Source organism: Tenrec ecaudatus, chromosome 9 (genome assembly GCF_050624435.1).
Source record: "Tenrec ecaudatus isolate mTenEca1 chromosome 9, mTenEca1.hap1, whole genome shotgun sequence".
Taxonomy (NCBI): domain Eukaryota; kingdom Metazoa; phylum Chordata; class Mammalia; order Afrosoricida; family Tenrecidae; genus Tenrec; species Tenrec ecaudatus.
Genome location: NC_134538.1, coordinates 144,467,694 through 144,495,064, shown reverse-complemented (window position 1 = coordinate 144,495,064; position 27,371 = coordinate 144,467,694). Strand labels below are relative to the sequence as shown.

General features: G+C 40.3%; 1 protein-coding gene across 5 annotated transcripts in view; it reads left to right on the top strand.

Annotated features, from left to right (window-relative positions):
• POT1 (protection of telomeres 1) overlaps positions 1-27,371 on the top strand; it is a 100,186-nt gene that overhangs the window by 46,204 nt on the left and 26,611 nt on the right. For 4 of the 5 annotated variants that reach the window (XM_075558622.1, XM_075558623.1, XM_075558621.1 and 1 more), the window contains 8 exons: positions 2,751-2,881; positions 6,795-7,085; positions 9,065-9,220; positions 14,552-14,721; positions 17,196-17,284; positions 18,951-19,007; positions 22,204-22,360; positions 24,871-25,076. In XM_075558622.1, coding sequence (XP_075414737.1) covers positions 2,751-2,881; positions 6,795-7,085; positions 9,065-9,220; positions 14,552-14,721; positions 17,196-17,284; positions 18,951-19,007; positions 22,204-22,360; positions 24,871-25,076 — 1,257 coding nt within the window. Of the gene's footprint in view, positions 1-2,750; positions 2,882-5,713; positions 5,840-6,794; positions 7,086-9,064; positions 9,221-14,551; positions 14,722-17,195; positions 17,285-18,950; positions 19,008-22,203; positions 22,361-24,870; positions 25,077-27,371 lie in introns of those variants that run through there. The other variant, XM_075558625.1, reaches the window with a different exon arrangement.

The window sequence follows — 27,371 nt, the reverse complement described above, 5'->3', positions numbered from 1 at the left end:
GCTATGTTACTAAAGAATACAATGTGAGGTGAATGACACTGATATTTTTTTACATCTCTGTAGTGTCTGGAGCAATAGATGGCGGCAAGCTCTCTCGTCAGCTCTTAAGCCACCACGGCAAGTTGTATAGGTTGACGTATATAAAGTATACAGACATCTGGCTCACACAGATATTTAATTGGAATAGGAGAAATTGCTTCCATAGTCTTTTCAGATGATTAAGTATATTTTGTATAATCTTTGATACAGCACCGAAATCCAGCAAGCCCATTGCCATCAAGTCTGTTCTGGCTCCTAGTAACTCAGAGGACACAGTTGTGGGGTTCCCAAGGTTGTAAATCACAGTTAAGGTTCATTGTGCCAACCTGGCCGATTAACACGCGTGGGGTTAATAGAAGGGCAGAGGGGTAAATGGCTTGGTGAGCCTCGCCTTCTTAGTTCTTGGGTCTCTTGCTCTCTGATGGTCGGACCAGGATGCAGCTGCCTTAGCCAGTTCCCTGCTTCACCTAGCAAGGCTCACTTCCTGTGCGAGACGTCCCTGAGGAGAAGTCACATGGACCTAACTTGATGCCTGGGTGGTGGTGAAGACTCATGGAGACCCCTGCCAATGCTGAGATACTTACACTGCCACTGCATTCAAAGACTTTCTGCCCACCGGCCTGTGATCCTCCTGCATTCCGCGTCATTGTGTGTGTGTGTGTGTTGTGAGTTTGAGGAGGACTTTGTAAATCATTGTTGGGCATATGGGCTAAGTCAGACTTTTGGACTGGATTGGGTTGGGATGCTTTCTGAATGTATACTTACCCTATATATAAAACTTGTATACATATATGAGTTTCTGTGGACTTGTTTCTCTAGTTTACCTAGATTAACACATTATAGTACAAGGAGTGGGGTCCAAACCCAACTTTCCTGGAATCTCTGGTGGATTTGAACTGCTGGCCTTTGCTTAGCAACTGAAATAGGGCTCCTAACACCGCATGTGTGAGTTTCTGAAAGGTTGGCTGCAGTAATAAATCTGAAACGTGAACAATGCACTAGTACATACTGTATTGAATTAAAGTCCTTAGATCCATCTTGCACTTTGAGTAATTTTCCTCTGGAAAAACACTGATTTTCCTGAGTTATACAGGTCATTTAAATGCTGACACATTTTATCATGCACTACAAAAAATAACATTAGCAAAAATTCACATCTGTTAATGTCACTCAGCGCTCTCAAGAGAAAAGCCTAAGTGGTGGGAAGCTGTCGGGCTGTCATGGCACACAGAGGGTTTCCAAAGCTTGAAAGCTTGGATTTGACCTCTGCCCCTCCAAAACTTGCTGCTAGTTTTCTCTGAACTATTAATTCAGTTTCCTTGGAAAAGGCCCTGCGGTCAGGGATGGGGTAATGTGAGATACTCAGATGCTGTGCCTGGTGGCAGACGGCTGATCTTGGCAGTATTTGTTCTGTGTGTGCACGTGTATTGGCCCATTTTTTACTCCCATCCTTGCTTTCAGGGGCTCTAGCCTTCGTGAAAGCCACCGTAGAGCATCTTGTGCTCTGTTCCTTCACCCTTTTCTCTCCTGTCCTCCTGAAATAGATCTCTCCCTCCTCCTCTTTCTGTTTGTTCTTTTCCGCCTCCATACCATAGGTGCCCTGGGATCCCGGGCAGATGTGCAGAGGATGCTAGTCGTTAAAGGAATTGTTTGCATAGTAACCCAAGTATCATTATAAAGGTCTTTACCGGTTTAAATGTTATATCTTAGTGTAGAAACCTTTTGTAGATAATGAGCAAGAGTTTGCATTTTTTTTCATTTGAGCTTTTTGCTATGGCATAGTTTTCTTTGAATTTTTATTTGTATTTCACATATACTGTAAAATCCTACATTTTTATTATCCATTTTTATGGGATCTCTGTGCAGTATAGCAGTTCCTGGGTGAAACCAACAGTGGCGTACAAGCTGTTAACCGAAATAGTCGTTCAAATCCATCCAGAGTTTCCTTGGAAGAAAGGCGTAGAGATCTGCCTTTCTCAATGGTCCTCATCTTCAAGACCCCTGGAGCCCAGTTCTGCACCGCAGCACGCAGACTTGCTGTGGATTGACATGGACTCTATAGCACCACATTTGGTTTTCTGATGGCATATCAGAATGGCGGCAAATGTCTCTTGTACTTGAGACATGTTGTCAAGCAGGACCTGTCCCTAGCGAAGGCCATCATGCTTGGCAAACCGGAAGGTCAGCAATGAAAGACGTTCCTCAAGGAGATGAATTGGCACGGTTGCTACGACACTGGGCTGAAGCATGGGAGCTATTGTGAGGTTGGGGTAAGACCAGCCGCCTTGTTTTTTGTCTGCAGGGTTGCTAAACGTTGGAGCTGACTCACATAGCAGGAACAATTTTTGTTTGGTTGGTTCTAAGCCTCAAGCAAGTATCAGCCTCTCAGGCGAAACACGTTCTGTAGGATATTTATGAAAGGAATCCTAGTGGCACAGTGTTAGACACCTGGTTGATAACTGAACAGTTGTCAGAGGATATTTATAATGTTTTTCTCACCTTTCTAAATTTTGAGAGGGACATTTGCAAAATAACTTAGCAGTGTATATTTTAAGAGCCAAGGAGATGACTATGTTTTGATCCTCTTGGAAGAGTTAATTGAAGGAAGAATCAAGGTGCTTCTTTTGAATTCAACATAATCATATTTTATCAAATGCTTTGAAATGCTAAATCAGGTAATCCTAACTTCAAAATATTTTTGTGTCTTCCAGATTATTGCTCAGTGGTAACAATTGTGGACCAGACAAATATAAAATTAACTTGCATGCTTTTTAGTGGAAATTATGAAGCCCTTCCAATAATTTATAAAAATGGAGATATCGTTCGCTTCCACAGGCTAAAGGTATAATTCATACTGTCTAAAATTTGTATTTTGAAGAGAGCTCTTTGTTCATAAAATCTTGTTAGCACTAATTATATGGTTGCTTTGTTAGAACATGACATCAAATGTTTCAGGAGGGTTCAGAAAAAAAATGTAACTAGTAGACTAAATAATTTATAGTGGGAAACCTAGTAATTTGACCAAACTGCCTGTCAAACCTCAACCCAAAATTAAACTCACAGCCATCAAGTCAATTCCAACTCATCAGACAGAGTAGGCCTGTTTAAAGGACTCCCAAGACTGTGCTCCTATACAGAGGGAGCCGCGGTGTGTTTATCCCATAGCGTGGCTGCTCACCTCTGAACTGCCGCTCCCTCAGGACGGGGTAGCAGCCAACATTTCCCTCACTGGGCCACCAGCGCTCCTCCTAAGAAAATATTAATTGTTATGATTCAGGCTTCATTTTTCTACTTCCTTCCAAGTATAGATTGATGCTTTAAAATATTTTCCAGATTAAGCTTGAATAAAAAAATCCTAAGGATGACCAAATGTAGAAGAATGGAGATCACCATCTTTCCTCTTTGATCTATTAGTTCAAGCAATGTGAAAATATTGAGACATACTCGATTTTGACCTGACCTAAAATCTAAAACTTGCTATAAGGAATGTAAGAATGCACCTTTACTAACTAGTTAACGTTTGGCTCTGGTATTGCTTTACTTCGCTTTTTGTTGTTGTTGTTCAGGAATAGAAAAACAACATGAGGGCCATCTGGCCTCCTCTGGCTCCCATGCTGATTGCCACAGGCAGAGGTTAGCTATGAGGTCACCTTCCTTCCATCAGTCACCACCCCCCAGCACTCTCTACGTTTCAGCTGGGTTCTATAATTCCTTGCAATTGCCACACATAACTTACAGATGATGCTCACAATTATGGGGTTTATTAGGGAAGTAAAACCAGCAAACCCAGCTCCTCCAATTAAATGCCTTGAAACACCCCACTCCATAAGCCAGCCGCTTGCCCAAAAGCACTCAGCTCTACTTGCTCTGTGGGCTGAGAAGTCCACTTCGCTGGCTGCTGGTTCTGCTGGTTCTTGTCCTCTCGTGTCACAGCTGTCTCCTGGATCAAGTAGGTTCCGTGTGCAGGAAGCTCTGGGTCCAAAAGACATGCTCTCCTGACTTCTCTCTCTCTGCTGATGAGATTTGCCCCCTTCTTGCTTCTGAAATGGCCCATATTATACCTGGCAGGATGGTAATCACAATTAACCCTGTTAATCACTCACAGCAGAACCATATGCAAGAGTATCTTTCTCCACCTTCTTAACTAGTCCGTCAGGAATACAAAGCTTGCTTGCTGGGTGTAACAAAGACGAGGGCAAATTCACCGCAACTTTTATTAAACTTGATGGAAATCACTGCCTATGACAGCTTTTAAACATGTTGATACTTTCCAGCCCTTAAAGTAAACATTTCTCTCTCGTTTTGTCTTCTTGTTTACATGAAGACTTGTGTTCTCTTTGCTGCCCTTTTTATCCATGATGCTTCTGATGACGTGTGCCCCTCGTGGGCTATGTGCTGCTCTGCAAGCCAATGGCACGAGAGTTCCAGAAAGTTCCAGAGGGGCATTGCTCCTCTTACCTGTTCGTCCTGTTTCCTCTGAGCAGAAGGACAGCCGGACAACCATGGAAAGATGAAAAGAGAAAGAGAACTAATGATCTCATTGCAGCTTACCCAAACTTTCAAAAGTTGCCTACTTTCTTTCACGCTGACATTTTCTATTGGAGTCATATTCATACAATATACATTGCCATCCTTATATATTTTATTACTGTTCTTGTTTAATTGAAATTAAATATTCGTGCAAAAATTGTACTCATTCAGCTTGCTGATCATATTCCTTGTAATTGCTGGATCGTATTCCATTGTGTCAGTGCACCAGAATTTATTTATTGTATTGCTGTTGGGCATGTGGCAGTTTCTAGTCTGTTGTTACAAAGTGGCATCCAACAAGCTGTGACTTGTAATGACCCTGTGCAATGCAAGCAGAACAAAACCGTTTCTGGTCTTGGATCTCTCAAGTTATGTTCTGTTTGAGTCCGTCCTTGTGTCACTCTGTCAGTCCATCTCTTTGAAAGTCCTCCTCTGTTTTGGGTGATTCTTCACGAAGCATAGTCTCTTTCTCCAGGAACTAGTCTTTCCTGATAGCATGCATAAAATATGCCAGACGAAGTCTTATCATGTCTGAGCATCTTGCTGTGTTCTTCCAATACCTCATTCATCTTCTGGAGGTCCATGAAATATTTCGTTTTATTCACCAACACCCTAACTCACAGATATCAATTCTTCTTTGGCCTTCCTTGTTTATTTTTTCAGCCTCAGCTTGCACATGAGACAATAGAAAATACTGTGGCTTCGATCAGGTGCCTCTTCCTCCTCAAAGTGACATCTTTGCTATTTAACGTTTTTTCACTGCTGCCATCTGCATTGATTGTGGATTAAAAGAAAATGAAAAATTCTTGGCAACTTCAATTATTTCTCTGCATGTTTCTTATTGATCCAGTGTGAAGATTTTTCCTTTTTGTATGTTGATGTCTAATCCATATTGAACATTCTGATTTGATCTTTATCAGTAATTGCTTCAAGTTCTCTTCACTTTCAGCAAGCAATTTCTTACCTGCAGGTGACGCATTGCTAATGAGCCTTCCTGCAGTCCTGAAACAGTCTTCTTCATATGGCCCAGTGTCTCAGATTATTTTGCTCAGTTTAAGATTGAATAACTGTTGTAAAAGGTCACCACCCTGACATACCGTTCCTGAATCTAAAACACACCATATTTACTTGTTTAATTTCAAAGGCATCCTCTGCATCTATGTCCATTTCCCACCTGAGCACAATGAAGTGTTTTTGAACTATGGAACCCACTCTATGATTTGTTATGATCCACACAGTCGGATACATTTGTATAGTCAGTAAAACACAGGTAAACAATTGTTTGTATTTTCTGCTTTTAACCAAGATCCATCTAACATCAGCCACGAGATTTGCCCTTCGGAATGATCTGGTTTGAATTTCAGGCGGTTTCTGGTTGCAGTGCAGTCAATTATGTATGGCTCTGCCAGCCTTCGTTATTCTCTGTGACTCCCCCAAATGACTTCTTCCTAATGGGGCTGGATAAGAAGTGTAGGCGTGTACTGATTGTATTATATCACTCAGCTGTGAGATACTGCCATTCTGCTGGGTATAAAGTAAACCTCTCAGAAGCAGGGGATAGGAGAATGGAGAGCATCTTTTGGATTCTGCATCTGGTATGCCTCTCTGCCTGACCTCTAAGGGAGCCCAGATGGCGTAGTGGTTATGCATCAGGTAGCTAACTGTAAGGCCAACAGTTAGAAACCACCAACTACCTCAAGGGAGACAGATGGGGCTTTCTACTCCCATAAAGATTATACCTTACAGTGATAAGTGAAATGTGAAAATTAGGGTTGATAAGATCAATGAATCTTATCAATGAATACACGACCTAGCTTGTTTAAAAAAATAATGAGAAGTGTAGTATTTTTCTGTGTACTTGTTCCAATAACATTTTATAATGTCATATGCTAAGTCAGCGGTTCTCAACCTGTGGGTCACGACCCCTTATGTTCAATTTGTAACAGTGAAAAATATATCTTGCTTATCAGGTATTTACAACTCACAATTTAGCAAAATTACAGTTAAGAAGTAGCAAGGAAAATAATTTTGTGGTTGGGGGTCACCAGAACATGAGGAACTGTATTACAGGGTCGCGGCATTAGGAAGATTGAGAACCACTGTGCTAAGTGAAAGACGTACTCTTTTAATCTTTTGGAAAATTTTTTCTTGCATTTTATTCCGTTCTTGGGTTTGGCATCAGTAAACTGCTTTGCTTTTGGGGTGTTTCCCACTGCTTTCCTTAGATCCAGGTGTATAAGAATGAGGCGCAGGGCATCACCAGCTCCGGCTTTGCATCCTTGACGTTTGAGGGGACTTTGGGTGCTCCTATTATACCTCGTACTTCAAGCAAGTATTTCAACTTCACCACCGAGGACCACAAGATGGTCGAAGCCTTACGTGTTTGGGCATCTAATCACCTCCCACCTTCTTCATCGCTACTGCAATTGTGCGATGTGCAACCAATGCAGTATTTTGACTTGACTTGTCAGCTTTTGGGGAAAGCAGAAGTGGATGGAACATCGTTTCTTCTGAAGGTAGGTAGAGATATATGTTGAACTTGCAAGTTGAAAGCATCAACTATGCATCTGCAAAGAGATAATACTTTAGGATTTGAATAAATAAGTGTGCTTTATTTTAAGGACTTAATATTTAGCTTACAATTTTCGTGAGCCTGGGCAAACCTACAGCTCTAATTTTGCACTTTTTCCACCACTCTCCTTCTGGAAGAGTGTGAGTTCAGTAGTATAAGGATAGGGTGGCTTATGCTTTGCCTGTTTGTGTTTTTCCTCATTTGATGCTAAGGAAAGACGCCCACTGCTGCTGCGTAGTGTTGACATTCCGAGGGCTTCCTCCTGCCTCCCTCGGGGAGCCCTGCCCGCCTTCACATTCAATCTCTTCTTGTTCTTTTTATGTTTTTAAATCAGCAGGATAAAGAAGGTAAAGTAAGACCTGCCTTGTTTTTTTATTCCAACCCCACTTTAGCTCATCAGTTGCTTCTGGAAGAGACAGTTGTCAGGTATCACCCTCTTTTGCCCATGCTAGGAGGATGCATTTGAGCAAACACTGCTTTTAATCCTGCTCCCTGAGACGCTGGAGGCACAGGGCAAGAAAGAAGAGTGGTAGTCTCTTTACCTCTTGCCCTTCTTAAATAACAATGGGATCTTCGAAGAAAAGATGGAATGTTGAAGTTGGAAACATCACATTTCTATGTAATGCATAATATAAAATAACTTAAGTAAATCAAGTATGAAAAAATGGGAGCTAAAGCAATATAAAATCATCCACAGTTAAAAAGACTTTGAAAAAAAGAGGACCTGATGCAAGGGGCTTAAGTGGAGAGCAAATGCCTTGAGAATGATTAGGGCAGGGAATGTGTGGATGTGCTTTATACAATTGATGTATGTATATGTATGGATTGTGGTAAGAGTTGTTGGAGTCCCTAATAAAATGTAAAAGAAGAAAAGAGAAAAAAAATGATTAGGGCAAAGACTGTACAGATGTGCTTTATACAATTGATGTATGTATATGTATGAACTGTGAAAAGAATTGTATCAGCCCCAATAAATTGTTAAAAAAAATAAATAAATGCAAAAAAGCTACATCAAAAAAAAGACTTTGAGCTTCCAATGAACATGCTCTGCCCAGTGCGATGTACCGAATAAATGAACATGCGCGCCTGCAGCGAGCGCACTGGAGAATGACAGTGAGAAGGCCCCTCTTGAGCAGCAGCATGTATTTTCTTATATAAATTTCGTTGGGAAATTCTTTAATTTTGAGTTCACATCTACCACTTTTACTGGACGTGAATGCATGCACTTTCTCTCAAAAGCTACACAACATATACCTTCATCCCTGTCTTACAGGTAACCTTCTCAGATCAGTGAAATCTGTTCTCATGTCACTGTTACTTTAAATATAAAATGTTGAAATGAATGTAAAAATTAAACTAGGAGAGCTTCTTAAAGGGTAGTGAGGGAGTGGGTGAAGGGTAAGCTATTGAGGGGCTTTGATTAATAGTTTAAGCTGTTGAATACAAAATCAATGATCTGAAATGTAAACACCCACCTCATTTACAATGAAAATGTATTACATAATTGCTGCAGATAATTTGCATATAATTAATTACCTGTATATTACAGTCGCACACTTTTTTATTTTTTATTTATTTATTTTTTAAATTTTAACAATTTATTGGGGCTCATACAATTCTTATCACAGTTCATACATATACATACATCAATTGTATAAAGCACATCTGTACAGTCTTTGCCCTAATCATTTTTTCTCCTCTTTTCTTTTTTTACATTTTATTAGGGACCCATACAACTCTTATCACCATCCATACATATACATACATCAATTGTATAAAGCACATCCATACATTCCCTGCCCCAATCATTCTCAAGGCATTTGCTCTCCACTTAAGCCCCTTACATCAGGTACTTTTTTTATTTTTTAGCAACAGTAGTTTTTAAAAATGACCCTTAAACTTTTTTCTGTCCCCATGCGGCAGGTATGGGATGGCACCCGGACACCATTTCCATCTTGGAGGGTCTTAATCCGTGACCTTCTTCTAGAAGGGGATCTAAGTCACCTCCGGCGCCTCCACAATCTGGTGGTCGACATTTTGGTCTATGACAACCATGTCCGAGTGGCAAAATCTCTGAAGGTGATAATGAGTAGCAAGTATATTTACTATTTCTTACCAATGTGAGGATTAATTGAATTGCATGATATTCATAGTCTGGAAATCTACTTCAAAGAGGTTTTTCTCTATTCTCTACCCTATAAAATGTGTGTATTAAAAGATAATTTAATTCTTAATGGATTGAACAACTTGAGTTAAAGAACAATTCCTGAATGTCTTAATTCATGCACAGTTTTACAGACATAAAAATAGTAAACATTTTCTCATATACATTGTCTTAAAACAACAAAGGTTATAGAAATAGTGTAAATGTATACGTTAAGCTCTGCTAGTTGGTTTGATAGAGTTTGACCACTGACTGTTCTCAGGAGTGTTAAGAAATTGTTACACCATCTCTGATGTTTATTTTAAATTGGGTGTGTTTATGAAGTGTGTAGTTTATAGAATTTGCTCACTGTTTTTGAGAGATTTTTACATGAAAGCTTGTTGTTTAGATATACTATTTTTTCCTAGTAATAGCTGAAAGCTTAGTGAGTATTTTCTTCTTCATGAGTTGTATCTTTTATTTGTAAGTATACTTTCTAGAAAGTAGTGGCACCATAAATTAATAATAATAATGAGTACCATTTTTTTAAGAATTTCATATTTATGCGGCACTATTCTGTGCAATACAGAGCCCTGGTGGGGCTAAGGGTTAGACGTTTAGCTATCCAAACCCACTGTGGTAGAAAATGAGGCTTCCTGCTCCCATAAAGATATATTGTCTGGGAAACACCATCCACGAGGACGTGAATTGGAAAGGAGCCCTGGTCACGTAGTGAGTGGGTTGGTTACACGTTGAGCTGCCAACTCCAAGGTCCGCAGCTTGAAACCACTAGGCACTCTGGGAGAAAGACAAGGCTTTTGACTCTCGGGGACAGTTTGACCCAGGATTGCTAGGGCTTGGAGCGGACGCAGTGTCAGTGAGCATTCGAGCTGCTCTTGGGGAGAAGGACTTCTCCCTTAAGGACTTGCAGCCTTACAAACCGAGAGAGGCGGTTCTGCTCGTGATGCGAATCCACTCCATTGCAGAGGGTTTTGTTGCTCTGTAGGAGTTGGAGTCACTGCTGTGGTGGAGTTGATTTGGGGAGGTATTTTCTGCAACAAGTGCTATCATTGTCCCCACTTTTCAAGTGAGAAAGCAGAGACACTTAGAAAAATAAGCAAATTGCCAAGATTGTATAGCTAGTAAAACGAGGGCAGTGTTTGAATCTACAGTTTGTTTTTAGGGCGAGACCTCTTTCGCACTAAAAGGAATAGTTTTCTCTATTGAAATGTCTCGTCTCTCTGACTGTGTGAGGAAGTTAGGAGGGCGCAGCAGTGGTTCACCGAAACTTTTTACATGTGAATTGTTCTGCCCATCTTCCCTTTGTTGCTGCCTCTGAGAAGGACGGGTTCCCAGTGCTCATTGTGCTACAAAGAAGGCCATGCAATTTAAATCAATAAGTTAGGCTAAAGCCAGAGCCAAGAAGTAGTCCCAGCCCCCTGCTGTCCGTTATAACACACACTCGTTCATAGACTGATGTGTCAAAGAAAGTCGATTATGGAAAACATATCCTGATGCTTTTCCTCCTAAAATGCTGTATCAATGTTGATTTGTTCATTTTTAAACTAAGACTGATACAGTTCATGCTGGTTTTTTTCCAGTTAGAGATCTTACCTGAATTTACATATTAGATTCACCTCAGTTACACGACCTTCACACTGACTTCCACAGTTCATTGCTTTCTTTTGTCCATGGTGTCCCCATAGCCTTTTCTATTCCTGCTCTGTTCCCACGTTCCCTGTCCATGTTCTGCCGAGCCTCAAGCGCAGTGCTTTGTACAGAATAGGGGAGTCGGTTATCTCTGCCGCAGAAGGATCAGTAAGTCCTGTGCACTTTCCCTGGTGTTTCGGCTCTCTGGTAGGCCCTTTGTGTCCTGTCCACTAGAGGGTGAAATGCACACACATAAATAAAATGTGTGGTCTTTGATTCTCCAGAAATAGCATCCATCATGGCATTACCAGGGGGCTTCAAAAGTTCATGGGAGATGGAATGAAAAGCTAATGAAAAATTGTCAGGAACTTCTTGAAGCCCTTACCTCTGTCTGCAATACAGTGTAAAAATGACAAGGATTTTAATTTTTAAATATGTAAGCAAGTATAGCTTTAACTCTTACTTAATGTCTGATGACATCACATATATTTGTTTTCAGAGTCAGATGTCACTGTTGGAAATGAAAGTTCATCAGTACTGTAGGCAATTGCTTAAAAGTGCATTTTGTACCAAACTATGTGGTGCTAGTTCAACAGAATTTTGTATTGTATCAGATCTGGGGGGAAAAGTAGGGGAGTTATGCCAATTATAAAGTTGAATACAATGTATGTCATTGAAACCTTTTATGCCTAAATCACCCTTAACATTTTCTTATCCAGCTTTAAAAATAGCATGCTATTTACTAAATATTTTACATAGCCACATATACAGACATACTTCAAACCTTTTGTCAATACTCAAAAGCCATGCTTTAAAGTACCCGGTGTTATCCTGACACAATTAAAATAATTATGGGAGACACATGGTCATATTATGTTTGGGATGTCACTGGCCCAAAAGCTGTAGTTTGATTTACTACTCTGAAACATACACAGGAAGTTACAAATAGCGAACCACGGAAGGTGGTCTTGTTAGTGTCTATGGAGTACTTTTGAGTATTTCCTAAAGGGATAGTGGTTTCTTAATTGTTAGATTTGGTTTTTATTTATATGCTTTTTGGGACATGTGTGTGTGTGTACTGAAACCATATTTAAAGTTGTTTATGGTTATCACTCCCTCATTCCCTCCTTGGAATCTGATGACTGCCAACAAGTAGTGTCTGTTATTCTGATTTATTTTTGTTATGTATTGAGCCACATTTGAAGGGAAAAAATGCAATGCTGCCTCCAGAAGGAAGTTCTAGAAATAACAATTTGTTGTCTTTTCTCTGCAGTTGCTTTAAAGAAATAAATCCTGCCTTGACTTCTAATTTTATTTTGAAATGCAGTCATCTAAATTTAACATTTCCAAATGTTTTTGCTATATTTATTTCATATATATATATATATATATATATTTGCTTTACAAAGCAGATCAGTTTTTCACTTTAGCTATTGGGACTTGATTGTTTCATCTCATCGACTGCAGTCCCCACAATGAAACCTGCCTTACCCCACTTCCTTCCTGAGTGTTGGTTCCATCTCTTCTTCCTTTCTCACCCTCTGAACGGTGTCCTTGGGTAACTGCTCCTCTGGGTATTTTAATAGAGGTGGATATAAGAAATCTTCTCTGTTTCTCAGCCTCTCTTTATCCCAGGTGTGGGCATGTACACCCATGTTTACTATGCTGTTAGTTGTTTTTTTCATACACCCAAAAAGTGTGTGTAGTATATTTGTCACTCAGTAATTTCCCTTTCCCTCTGACGTTTTAATGATTATCCACCTTGATGCATGTGTCTTTGAATTAACATCATTTTAATTATTTTTATTTACACATACTATTTGAAAAGGAAAGCCTCCTTAATTCTTCAGCATTTACTTAATTGTTTTTATATGACTATTAAAAGCAACTTCCAAATTCCATAAAAGAGCCTGGGATTTTGAGCCAATTAAATGTAAAGATTAATTCTGGGGATATTATTTTTGTATAATATTACATATTTAAATATAAAATAAATTATTTTTAATGTAGTTACTGTCTTCAACTTGGGGGCTTCTCTCAGTCTTTGCTGATTATATAATTATACTGTATGCATATACTAAGTGTATTTTTTAAAGAAATCTCTAATAAGCATATAAAAAGTCAGAGAAAAATAAGTAGAAATGGGAATTTTCGTTACTTTAATCCATGACCCTGCTTTGTAAATTGTGAGGAAAATGAGGTTTGTCCTCGCCTCCTTGCTTCTTGGGTCTTCCTCCTGTGCTGGCCTCTCCCTGGCTGTTCAGATGTGATGTCCTGAGTGCAAGGTCACAGCACGTGCAGAATGCTCTCCCCTCTGTGCACAGCTCCATCATTGCAGGAAGATAATACCTTGGGGGATTAAGGACTAGTATCTAGGAGTGAGACTCTTACTCCCCCATGTGTCTCCTCTACTAGGTCTAGAAGGTAATAAAAAATATAATTTAAGAGAAACGACAAAAAGCAGAAGTAGAAGGTTGCTTTATGCCATTGTCTCCCCTCTTCTTTTCTCTAGCACACAGCCTCCCACTGTTACCCTGTCCTGAGTCCTAGCGAAGGGAGGGAGCGATGCTGCCGCAGTCATCCAGCCCCCAGCAGTTGTTTATGCCAGTAACGTTCCTAACTGGTGACGCATTGATCAGGGTTTCTCCCTATAAATACATTCTCAACATGTGACTTAGCCTACCTGGCTCCTTTTGGGTAAATAGCGACTCTTTAAAATAACATTCCACATTTTCCTCATTGGAAGAGTTTTACAGTAGAAGAAAGTCTCTATAATGTTGGTTTTTTTTTTGTAGGACTTTTGGCAAATCATCACAGGTTGGCTATAGAATATTTGTACTGTGTGACGAAAATAGAATGATTACAGAATCTAGTCAGTGAAATCAGGTCATGTAGGCTGATCAAGTCAGGCTGACGGAGTAAATCTTTCATTGGTTTCCCTGTGGTGCTGCAGACACACGCGCTTCCCTTCATGAGGGTTTTCCTCGCATCGGTGGTGTGGGATAGACAGGTGCTTGTTACTTTGAAGTACATCTAGTACATGAAACAAACCCATTTCCAGTGTGCCCCTACTGAGGGTGTTTAGGGATTATACTTACCTAAACCTTAAATTAGTTCAAATGAGTGAAACCTTAAGCAAATAGAGGGTGTAAGTCCTATGTAGGTGACTGTTTATAAGCCATTTATCTTTGCTAAACTGCAATATTTCTTTTTCACATTTTATAATGTCACAAATGGAACTAAGTCTTACAGTGGAAAAGATTTAGATAAAACCAAAAAACTAAACTCCGTGCCATTGAAGTCCATTGCTGGCGAGCTTATAGGACAGGGTAGAAGTGCCTCTGTACATTTCCAAGAACAAATAACATACTGGACTCGAACCACTGACCTGGCAGTTAGCAGCTCACTGCGTAACCCACTTTGACTCCAGGGAACTTGGACAGGGAGGGATTTTGTGTTCATGGGCTGATACTCAGTTTTTGAACATTGGTGTGATGTACTCTGTAGTCTTTGTTCTTTATAATGCGTCCATGTGCCTGCCTAACAGTTGTGAAATATTTTTAATTTCAGGAAATAATGTTTTTTCCCCCATTTTAAAGATAATTATCTCTCTTTAGATTGGAAGCTACCTTAGGATTTATAGCCTTCATACCAAACTTCAATCAGTGAATTCAGAGACTCAGTCAACATTATTAGCCCTGGAGTTTCACCTCCATGGAGGTACCAGCTATGGTCGGGGAATCAGAGTCTTGCCGGAAAGTAACTCGGATGTGGAGCAACTGAAAAAGTAAGCAGGTTGTCTACCAGTGGAGAGAATGTCAATGGGGTATTTATGATGCTGTGTGATTCAAGACTGTAGTGTTCCTCTTGGGAGGTTGTGGGGGTGATGGGGTGTGTGATAGTTCTTTGTACTTGATCCTTATACCTTTCAGGGTTGTTATCTCTAATTTTTAATAGATGGTCCAGATCAAACAGAAACTAAGTAATTTTTGGTTCTGATAGTAAGTAGCAGAGCCAAGTCAATGCTTCACAAGGTAGGTGATACTGCCTAGTGGGAGAGTGATAGATTTTAATACTGAGTAGTTTGGTTTTTTGGGTTGTTTTCTTTTTCCCCTGAGAAGGAGGTGGTAGGTCAAATAAGTTTCGGTCTAAGTTATCCAGGAAACGTGTTTTGAAAACTGGATACATATGTAGAATTCCCAAAATACTTCTTCCTTATTCCCATAACAGTCTCCAAATTTCCCAAAGTGCCTGCTTCAGAATACACAGGTAACAAATGTTTTAGAGTATCACATTTTTCAGATTTTCTGATATATCCAGCAAGTCAAATCATCTTCCAAACCCTGCTGTATATACAGTCTTGTTTCTGAAGTTTTCCTAGCGGGAAATGTGTGCAGAAACGTTTTCACCAGTAAAAAATAAATCTTATGTATCTGTAAAGGAATATAGAAAATATATTATTGACTAAATTAAAAAAAAGGAGCCAAAGTGGCTCAGTAGGTCAAGCATTAGACTGCTAAACACAAGTTTGGCAGTTCAGACCTACCAGCTGCTCCACAAGAGACAGATGAGGCCATCTGTTCCTGTTAAGATGTAGAAGGGGCACCCAAATAAATAAATAATGTGTGTTTTTTTTCTTCAAAGCTATATATTTAATTTTTTTACAAAACAGCCTTATCACCTTCAAAGTACTCTCCATTATACTTAATACATTTGTCAAATCTGAGATTCCATTCTTGGAAACATTTTTCAAACTCATCTGTTTGGATGGTGACAACGCCTCCCTTGTTTTTTCTTCACCTCTGCTATGTCATCAAATCACTGTTCTTTCATGTCCCTCTGCATTCACAGAAACAAAAAAGAAGTCTCACAGAGCAAGATCAGGGGAGTTAGGTGCATGGGCAAGAGAGGCAGGCTGTTTTGGTTTATTTTTTTGCTAAAAACTGGGGCGCAGAGATGGCTGCTTGAGCAGGTCAGTTGTCGTGGTGGCAAAGCCAGTCCCCGTCTACCACAAAGCAGGCCTTTGTGTTGCACACTGTTAGGCAATCTTTTCGGAGCTTCTAAAGAGAAAGCTTGACCAACACTGTGACCTGGCGGAGTGAAATGTGAGTGCACAACAAATCAACATTTTCATCCATTTGGGAAGTTGACAGATGTCCACAACAAGGTGTGTCATCAATTGACATTTCACTGTTTTTGAAATGAGAAAACCTCGTACACTTGAGTTTTTCCCATAGCGCTTTCCTTCTAAGCAATGTTCAATCACAACAGTTTCTGCAGCATTTTCCAAAACAGGCAACAAAATTTCATAGTCACATGCTGTTCTCATACAAAAACAACAACAACAAAAAACGAGGTTCAAGCGAAACTTCTCTTAGGAAAAAATTTACTGTGACCAGAGAGAACCTTCCCAGGCGATGCCACTGGGTGCACTAACTCAGAGTGAGCTGCTGGATGCTTGCCTAGTGGGAAAAAACATGTACTACGAAACTCCACTCCACCCAGCGCAATTCCAGTTTGGGGGTTTCCCCTTGCTTAGTCTCTGAAGCCTCTGAGAGCTGCTCTACTCTACCCTGTCCGATTACTGTGAGTCAGTGGAAATGGGGTGGATTTTTCTTTACCGATGGTTGTGTTAATTGAAGTGAATTATTGTTTCAATATACTGAGAATATAATTTTTGCACCAACTTAAATAATCTTTCATTTAAACACTCATCAATTTCACTGATTCACATCTCACATTTGCATATGTAGCAGAACACTACTTCCTTGACTCTGTAGTGAGATTGCTCTGACTGGATGCCATCCATTAACAATCTTCAGCTTGCTCTTGTTGAAAGCTTGTATCTTTCCACTGCCTATTGTGGTGTAGTTGACCGTGGTCTACTGCTAACTGAAGCTGTAGTTCCAACCCACCGAGCAGCTTCCAACGACAAATACCTGGAAGCCTGCTTCTATACGGAGGGGCTGCAGGCTAGAATATCCAGTTAGACGGTTCTACTCTAGAATATCCAGTGAGACAGTTCTACTCTATCGCATGAACTTCTTATGAGTCCAGATCAACTCGACCCAACAATGAATCCATTCACTAGTTTCTTGCTAGACTCAATGTTGTGAAAGTTATAGACCTTGAAAGAAATGAAGAGGACAGGCACCAAAATTGTGTACACAATCCCAGTGAGTCTTTTTGTTCTGTGGGTGGAAGTAAACTACATTAACTTTGTGTTGCGGATCATTTAAAACTGTATTCTTTTACTTCTAGGACTTTAGAATCTGTAGATTTGACGGCCGTTCAACGAACCGATGGTGTCGGTGTATCCCAGTGTGAGGACAGCATTCAAACCATGTCAAGTAAGAACAGTTTAAGCTGGTGTTATCAACACTGGCATAATCCTCTTATTATTATTATTTTAATAGCCTGTGTCGAACTTCGGTGTATTCCCAGTAAAGTCCCCCGTAGCTTTCCACACCGGTCTGGCTTATCCATAGTTCTCTTTGTTACCCTCACTCCTACACTCCACCCTGTGTCTCCCTGACTGCCTCCCTTTTGCGTTGACCTTCGTCTTGCTGCATCGATGGCCGCTACTTTACCCTTGCTTCTCCCTTGCCCTGTAACCATCGAGGAAACTGGGGGAAACTTTTTCTGCCCTTTTGACAATAGGGGTCACATACACAGATTATCCTTTTGTGATGCAGGAGTGTCACCCAGTCGACTGAAACCAAACCCAGCTCTTCTTCTTTGTATGTTTGCGTAAGTGACATGGAGGCCAGAGCTGACTTCTGCCCCTTATTGCCATGAGGCAAGAGTCGGCCGTGCCTCCAGCTTCCTTTTCTTGTTCTGACGCCAGCCGTTCCTCAGACACTCTACTTTCCTGTTGGGTTAGATGGCTCATTGCAGTGGCCCCACAGGACTCCAAGGCCCAACTCAAACTGATGGGGTTCACTGGGGAAGTTAACAGGGTGTGGCAAGCAGGATCAGGAAACAGTAAGGAAATGGTCACTGGCCCATAGCAGAGCCTTGTCTCGGTCAGCAGCCACATTTCTTTCTGGTCCTCAGGCTCTGCCTCTGTTAGCTTCTGCCTCTGTTAGCCAGAAAGCTCACCTGCTGCTCTGCTTCACAGTATCGTTCTCCCTCCTGCTTCTCTGCTCTGTCTCATGGGCTCCTTTCCACCACTTCTATCTCCACCTGGCTCCTTTGCTCTGCCCTATTGTCTCTGTACTGAAGCCTCTGCTGCTTGTGCTCTTGACCTCCATCCCTCAGACAGATCTCTAGCACGCTCCATGGGGGGTTCTTCTTCCGATAGTCCAACGACTCCCAGTGTGTTCCTGCTTCTGCGATGGTAGATGGTTTTTATTCAGGAGAAGAACATACGCCCAAGGAAACAAACGATGGTAACTTGGTTCACACCTTCTACTAAGGTAGATGCTTAATCCTCCTTAATTCTGTCCATTAATGTAGCGAGAACTCCATCCAAAAGAGCATTATAACCACAGGCATGGGAGCTAGAATTTATAATACATCACAGAGTTTCTGGGATTTTCATTGGAATAGAATTGAATCTGCTGGTCAGCTTGGGGGAGAATTGATTCTTTAGCAATGGTCAGGGTTCCAGTTTATGAAGATGGCATATTTCACCATTTATTGATATTTTTCTTTAACTTACCTCAGCAGTGTTTTATAGTTTTCACTGCCACACTGAATTTTTTTAAAGATCATTTTACTGGGGACTCTTACAACTCTTTTTTTTTTTTTATAAGATTTTATTAGGGACTCATACAACTCTTATCACAATCCATACACATATATATATCAATTGTATAAAGCACATCTGTACATTCTTTGCCCTAATCATTTTCAAAGCATTTGCTCTCCACTTAAGCCCTTTGCATCAAGTCCTCTCTTTGCCCCTCCCTCCCCTCTTCCTCCTCCCTCATGAGCCCTTGGTAATTTCACACTGAATTTTTAATACAGTTAGAAATTATACGTGTAATGCTTTTTCCCTTTTCCTTCCCGTAGGCTCTGGGTCCGTATCACTCTATGAGGTAGAAAGATGTCAGCAGCTGTCTGCTACAAGTAAGGCCGCCTCGAACGTGGAACATGACCATGTTCTTACCGTCGTCAGCAAGTCCATCCCTGTCTAATCAGGAGACCAACACATGCCCCGAGTTTGCGTTTATTCCTCTTCCTTGTCCATTACTGGCATAAATTGGAACTCCTAAAAATATGATAAACATAAAATTTAGTCTTTACACGAAATATATGTTTTAAGTAACTCAGAGATTGTAAAAGGTACCATAGTTTTTAGTAGATAGTGCAATGGGCTTAGTTTTAGGTTGTGGATGTAAAATATTTTCTATTACATTAATTTTATTCAATTTACCCTGTACATGAAGCGTAATATCAGGGTAAGAAACTCCTTACTATGGGTTCCAAAGCTGTAATTTAATGTTGGCAGTGAAGGATCTTTCTCAGATGCTTTCCATCTTTTGGCCTGTAGTACACAAGGTTAACAGTTCAAAAGCGCCTGCCACTCTTTGGGAGAAAGACCTGGATTTCCACTCCCATGCACAGTTTCAGTCTCAGAAATTCAGGGGCACTTCTGCCCTGTTTTATGGAGTTGCTATGAATCAGGATTGACTTGCTTGCAGTGTTATTTCAGCTATGATAAAATGTTTTTAGATGATGTGTCAAACATGAGTTAGTAATACATTGTTGTTTAAACATGAAAGGAAACATAGATAGATAATAAAGGGAATCAAGAAGGAAGCTTAGCGACCCTGTTGGCAGAGTGGGTTGAGCACCAGGTTACTAAGCCACAAGATCCGTGGTTCAAGCCTACCAGCTGCTCCTTGGAAGAAAGATGTTGTCTTTTTAAAGGTTTACAACCTGAGCAGTCCTCTCCAGGGTCACTGTGAGTCAGAAGAAAAGAGAGCCGTGGCTCGCTGCTCTTGGAAAGAGGACAGCCTTGGGAACCCAGTGCAGCAGTTCTACTCTGTCCTCTAGGGTTGCTGTGGGTCGGAATCACCTTGAGAGTGGTGGGACTTTTTTTCTCGATGGATGTAAGTCAGTATTGATTGCATCGATAAAAACAAGCTTGTTTGTGTCAACAGAATTGGAATTTCCAGTATGTACTTGTTTTAAAGATTGATACAGATAAGATAAACACAAATAAGTTTGTGTTTGTGACTATATCTACACACATATATATTTATATATATACACAAGATGAATCCGTGTCTGTATGCTGACATAAACGTGTGTGTGTGTGTATTCTGGCAATAGCCAGTAAGGATTGTTGAAACAATGGCTTCCTAGTATAGCGAACACACCCAGGACACAGATCGTCATTTCTGAATAGCACAGTCCCTAAATCAAGCCTGAAATCAAACTCTGAGAAGAAGCCGAGTTCAGAGTTGGGACCAGGGATTTACTGGGTGAATATGGAAAGGAAGGAAGTACTCAATTAATGAAGGAACATGTTAGATCATACCAGTTTGGAAGGAGTCCCACTTGCCAAATCTGGGACAATTTGAGCATCAAAATTAATAATAATGGATCAAAATTCATGGTGTAAAGTAGGAATCCATTCACCCTTAATAAGAAAATTAATAATTTACAAATAATAGATACATGATGCTGAATGCTCTTCTTTCTAATGGAATAACAGCTAATTGTTGAAAAGGAATAATGAAATTAAGAGTAGTCATTATTTTGCAAACATAATAGTACTCTCTGATTCAATTGAGAATCATCAGTGGGTCCTGACTTAGTGGGAGAACTCGTGAGGAAAAACGGGATATGGACATTGTTCCAACCGCCTGCTGACTGGCTCCTGGGAAGGGAAAGTACGTGTTCAGTGTGAAGCCTGGTGGATTCCAGCAGCATCAGCTCTTCAGAGTGACCATCACCAGTGACCTGTGCTGCTTGAAGGCATGCCCTGTGCTGGACACCGTCATTTACGTAGCACTCCTGTCAGGCATCACAGGACCAGATTTTGAGGAAGAGCAGACACACTCAAATTAAGGTTCACAACACAAAGCAAATGGCCTTGCCTCCTCAGTTGTGCCACTCTCATGAACGGTAAGAACAGAGGAGCTGTTCCACAGTAAAGGAGTCCAAAGACACACATGGCGTTAGTGTCTCTGGGGGCTCTTCTAAATGCACTGTGTCACCTGGGATCGGATCTTGGAGCTGAAAATCAAGTGGTAAATAAAAACATTTTGGGGGCAGTGAGAGAAATCAGAACAGTATCTGTTGAATAAATGGTTGTATTCCATCAGTGTTAAAGTTCTAATGTTTAAAATTGCATTCAGTTGGGACAGTGAGTTTTCTTGCTTTTGTGAAATGCACACAGAAGTTTTTAGGGAAAAGAGGCATGTTGTCTGGAAATTCTTGAGGGATTCCGTCATCGTGTGTACGTACATAAGCACAGGAATTGAGATGAAGACGGGTCAGATGTATCAAAATCTGAACAACTGGCCAGTCTCGGTAAAGGGCCTACAGGAGGCCATTGTAACATTCCTGGGTATTTTTCTTTAAGGTTGAAAATATAGTACAATACAGGATACAGTGTCTTAGCATGAGTTTCCAGCAGTTACGACTTCCACTTGTTTTGCAATAAGCTGACCCAGTCGCCAGGCTGTGGTCTTTTATTTTAAAAAGAGAAAGAAAATTGCTGTGGACTCTTAGCTATTCACTCTTTTAACAGAAAATGTATCCAGCAAGGGTTGTAGCTGGGTGAGAGCTAGTTATAGAAAGGAATCGTCCCGATCACTTAAGATTCATAAGGTGTAGGCAGGAGTTTCATTTTCTGAAACAGGAAGGTGCTAAACGGAATAGCTAGCATGCTGAGTAAGGATTCTTGCTCTGCGTTTGTGTCATTAAGACATTTTGTACTTGGCCCAGTAAAAGCTGACCAGAATTTTCCCAAGCCTTTTCAAAAGTAGCTGAAAAGGAACTACTTTCCAAAAGAAGCTCCCCATTACACTTATTTACCAGGCAGCTGTCCCTATGCTATTGTCTGGTTTATTTCCCATTGTGACTAATCTTCCTCTGTCCCATTCACCACTACGATGACAATGAATTTGAACATTTATTTCCCTCCTACTGGGAAAGCACCGGCTACTTGCCCGACACTACTTGCGAGTGAATATTGTAGTGACACAACCCTGGCCTTCTAGTTAATGCACTTTAAGTGAATTAAATTCTATTGAATACCTTTGGTTCGTATGTTTGCAAATTCCTCTGACTATATGAAAACTCTCCACAGTCCTCACAGATCATCAGTACCTGGAGAAAACCCCACTGTGCGCCGTTTTGAAACAAAAGGCCCCTCAGCAGTATCGTATCCGAGCGAAACTGAGGTCGTACAAGCCTCAGAGACTCTTCCAGGCGGTGAAACTCTTTTGTCCTCAATGCCACGCACTGTAAGTCTTTCCTGTAATAGAGCAACCGTACTTATTCGTGTGTGTGTGTGTGTGTGTGTGTGTGGTGTTGAGTTGATTCAGACACATAGCCATCCTATTTGATTGAGGAGAACTGCCCCTGAGCTTCCTGGGCTATCATCGTGTGGGAGCTCATCTCTAGGTGTTTTCTTCTGTGGGACCCACTGCTGGGTTCAAACAACAGGCTTGGTTAGCTGCCGAATGCTCACCCGTTGCCTCATCTGCACTCCTCATGTACATGCCAGCCCTTAAAGGACTTAAAGTCAGTTCTGGAAATGGAGACATGGTGGGTTTTGTGTATTATGGCTCATAAGAATGATAAAATGTCTTAATGGGAAATGTGCATTCTGAGAGAGTAGATCGTTTGATTTATCTTAGAAATGCTAAGTGAAAAGGAGTATTACATTCACATCTGAAATTCATCCTAGTGGCTGATGCATGCAAATGAAAAAGGGGAAATGTGGAAGTATTTGAGAAAACGCTCTTCTATCACACAAACAAAAAATCTTCTCAGCTGTAAGCCTTTATAGCAAAATTCCCCAGATAGAAGGAGTTGTGTCCTGGGAAGTTTCTAACCAGGTGGTACCGGAAGGCCTGGTTGGCAATCTTTCTCTGTGGCTTAACTGCCATCGTGTAAGTTTCATCCCACGGCTCACTGGAAACAGAATTTCTCAGCACCTTCAAGGTACTCATTCCAAACAGCAATTGCTATATAAAGTACAGGTAAAAGTGTGTAGAATTTCTTCCAAACATAGGCACTTTTGTTTTAGAAAAGTAATTGAAGTACATTTCCAATAACCACATATATGAGGGAGTACCCCCAAAACTAGAATTGCCTGGGTGGGGTGGAGCTTTCGTAGTACACATTTTCCCCACGAGACAAGCATCCAGCAACTCACTCAGAATTGATGCACTCAGTGGCATCGCCTAGGAAGGTTCTCTCTGGTCACAGTGAATTTTTTCATAAAAGCAGTTGTCTTCAAGCCTCATTTTTTGTGATAGACAATTTAAGAGAACAGCATGCAGCTGTAAAATTTGTTTCCTGCTTGGGGCAAAAATGCTGCAGAAACTGTTGTGATGTTGAACACAGTTTACAAGGACTGTGCTATGGGAAAAACTCAAGTGTATGAGTGGGGTTTTCTCATTTCAAAAACGATGAAACATCGATTGATGACAAACATCATCTGGACATCTGTCAACTTACCAAACGGATGAAAATGTCAGCTCGTAGGGCACTGGAGGTCATTCAGCCAGGTCAGGCTGTTCATCAAACTTTCTATTCAGAGATTCTGAAAAGATTGCATAGCAGTGTGTGACAAAAAGGCCTGATTGTGGCAGCGGGGCACTGGTTTTGCCACCATGAAAATTCACCTGCTCACGCAGCCTTCTCAGTGTGTCAGCTTTCGGCATAAAACAACTTGCGTCTCCTGTCCCATGCACTCTAGTCCCCTGACCTCGCTCCATACAGCTTCTTTTTGTTTCTGTGCATGAAGAGCGATGTGAGAGGACAGTGATTTGATGATGTAGAAGAGGTGAAGAAAAAATGAGGGAGGAGCTGGCAGCCATTATCCAGATGCGTTTGAAAATGTTTCCAAGAATGGAATCGCAGATAGAACAAATGTATTTAGTGTAATGGAGAAAGAATGCTTTGAAAGTGATAAGGTTGTTTTTATAAAAAACTTTAAATACATAGCTGTGAAAAAATTCTGTTTTTTGGGGTTCCCCCTCATATTCCAAATATGATTCACTATGGAACTAAATGTACAAATTAATATATTTTTGCGTATATATGTTATGTGTGCATGCCTGTTTGTATATATATCTGTATATGCTAATAGATTGTTCTCCAAAGTGTAAATGATACATTGTTACATTTTGATAATCAAATTTCATTTAATAAAATATGAAAGGCCTGTTTTTTACTTCCATTTGAAATGTTAGTTAGAATTAAAATATACCATTCTTGAGTTATTATCCAAGTTTTGCTTGTTGAATTGTCTGTGATCATTTCATTAAAGCAAATAAATATTTCATTTCTGAGGGGTGAAGGAATGTTTTAAGGTTACACAATGGTGACAGAAACAGGACAAAGATGTAGGCCTCTTTTGATCTAGATAATACTGAATCTGGATACCAGGCTTGCTGTGTCATACTTTATACACGGGACTTTTAAATAAAAGTATTACTTCATATTAAAGGGAGTTGTAATGAATATTGATTTGTAAACTAAGTGCCTTGTGGATTTGAGATTACTGCCGCAGTGTTGTGCATACATTTAACTGGAAGCCACAGAAATGTAATGCTGATGTAGATATACTTGTTCACAAAATATAATCTTTTTTTTCTATTGGGAAATAATTATTTAACCTATGAATTGAACATTTTCATAACTAACCAAAAAAAATGGCTGGCTGTCGAATGTTGCTAGATGATTTGTTCGATCGAATTCTTTAGTTACCATGGGTGTTTTCTATTATTGTCGATACTCTTAGGCAAGAAGTTCCACACGACACTGATTTGGACATAATTTTGCAAGAGAGCACAACTAAAACCCCAGAGACCAAACTGCAAAATACATCATTATATGATTCCCACACGTGGACCATCGAAGAGCAAGGAGAACGAAAAGTGGCCATTCATTTTGTGAAAAATGACGGTATCCTCCTACCTTCAAATGAGTGCCTCATTTTGATAGAAGGTAAGACTTTTTTATTAGAATATTATTGTATTTGACTACAATACTGTATTTTCATAAGCTTTCAGTATTTGCAAAATATACTTTATAGGCAGCCTGATTGCATTCCAAGTCAAAATAGTTTTAGATTTCGTAGAAAGGAATATATTGTACTTCTATCAAAAATTCTTTTAAAAATTGCATTATCTTTTCATTTCACTTTTCCACAAACTTTTTTGAAAAGCTCGTGTGTGTGTGTGTGTGTGTGTGTGTGTGTGTGTGTGTGTGTGTGTAACAGAGATCTGGCATGCATGTAATCCTGTCAGAATCACAATAATGGTAAATTGAGTACTAATAAAGAGGCCGTTTTGCTTGTGCAAAGTTGCTCTTAACTTGGCCTCTGGATGTCACTGTTGTTTCATTAAAAGCAGAATAAAAGCCTCCGCTGCTGGTATCTAAATCAAAGCAGAGATGTGGAAACAAGTAAAGATGACAAGTTTTAAGAGCCTTTGCTTATTTTTGCATTTGCTTCCCATTTTTGTCTAAGATTTATCCAGTGTATATTCTATATGCATTTTATTTGACTTTTATACCAAATTGTGAACTTTCATTATTTGTATTTTGTTTTCTTCCCTCAAAGCCATTCAGGAAAAAAGTGATAAAGCTGCCATTTAAATTAGATAAACATTTGACTTCAGTTTATAAACATACCAAGATGTGCTTATTGAAATGAAGTCTGGCCTTTTTATCGCTGCCATACTTCTATTTCTAAAAGTAATCACTCTCTCAGTTTAGAAAGCAGTGTCTTCATGAGGGCACATGCATGTGAGCACTGGTATCGTTTTGAAGAACGCAGCTCATTTTTAATGCGGTTCCACTGTACCAGAAGCTACTCTCATTAGTCTTAATTCACTTAATCCTCCCACATCCCCATGCGCTACTTTTCATCGGTAAGCAAGTTGAGGCAGAGAGAGATTAAATATTGTGCCCAGTGGAGGTAATCAGTGGTCGTCTGACTTACCTCCTCCTGTGTGACATAGCAAGTGATTCGGGATGCTGTTACTCCTCTTCATGGAGAGGAAATGTTGCCGTTAGCTAAAATTTGTCCAGTAGCTGTCTAATAAAGCTTATCCCTGTGGACGTCTGTTTTAGCCTCATCTGCGCTTACCTGTTTCTCTTCCCGCAACGGTAGATATTAGCATAATTTGAAGCATGGCTGCTTTGTGGGTGGAATTTCGTTTCTTAGTCCATTGGCAACATTTTTACTTTTACCATGAGATGGATGTAAATGGGAAAAGTCAGAGACCCCCAAATGGAGTGAGACTATTTGTGTTTCCTAAAATGAAAACTTTGTCCTGTTATGTTCTCCGAGAAGAGCTGCCCTAACACCAACTAAGAGGATGCCAGGTTTGCCGTAGGGCTCTGCCCTGCTGTCCTGCCTTTTAGAGAGCTCTTGTATTAAAGTCAAGCTGCCCTGAAGGAAGCTTAAATAAAGAAAATCCTCCTTAGCACCAATGCTTGTCTTTAATTGCCACTCATCCCATAAGCTTCGATCCAGCCTATTATTCTTTGTTCCCATCCTCCCCTCCAGCCATAGCAATCCGAGACAGTGCCCTCGTCCCTGGTGGCTTCTCTGCGCCCTTTTGTCATGCCATTGCTCTCGTCTCCGGAACATTTCCTCCACTGTTTCACCTAAAGAAAACCCATTAATTACCTTTATTCATCAATTCAATTCGTACTGAATAATTAGTAAACATATACGTGTGTAATCACTTTTTGAATTCATAAAGCAGATTTCAGTGAATGTTACTCTGTGCTGTTATTACACACTGTATATACTTCCAACAGAGCACTCTCTTCTTCTACACAAGGTCTATTTGTCTTTTTACAGTTTGTGTACTTATTAGACTCTGAGCTTCCGAAGGATAGGGTTATGTTTATTCTAGCCTCTGTACCTTCAATTCATAATACAGTACATCTGTAATAAAACCCAGATTTATAGCACTTTAACTTACATCAACGGTTAATGGAAGTCGATAGAAGTATATGTAGACCCCCTGTTGGTGTAGTGGTCACTTGGCTGCTATCCGCATGGTCCGCAGTATGGAACCACCAGCAGCGACTCAGGAGCAAGACTGGCCTTTAGACTCGTGTGACAGTTGCTGTGTTAGAAACCCACAGGGGTCGCCAGGAGTCAACATTGAAGCAATGGAAATGAGTTTTGGAAGTTTAAAAGTTACATTCTAATGTAAATTTTTTACATTTTATCATATTTCTGAATACCATAAGCTGAGCTAGAGGTTCACTGATGAGAATGCT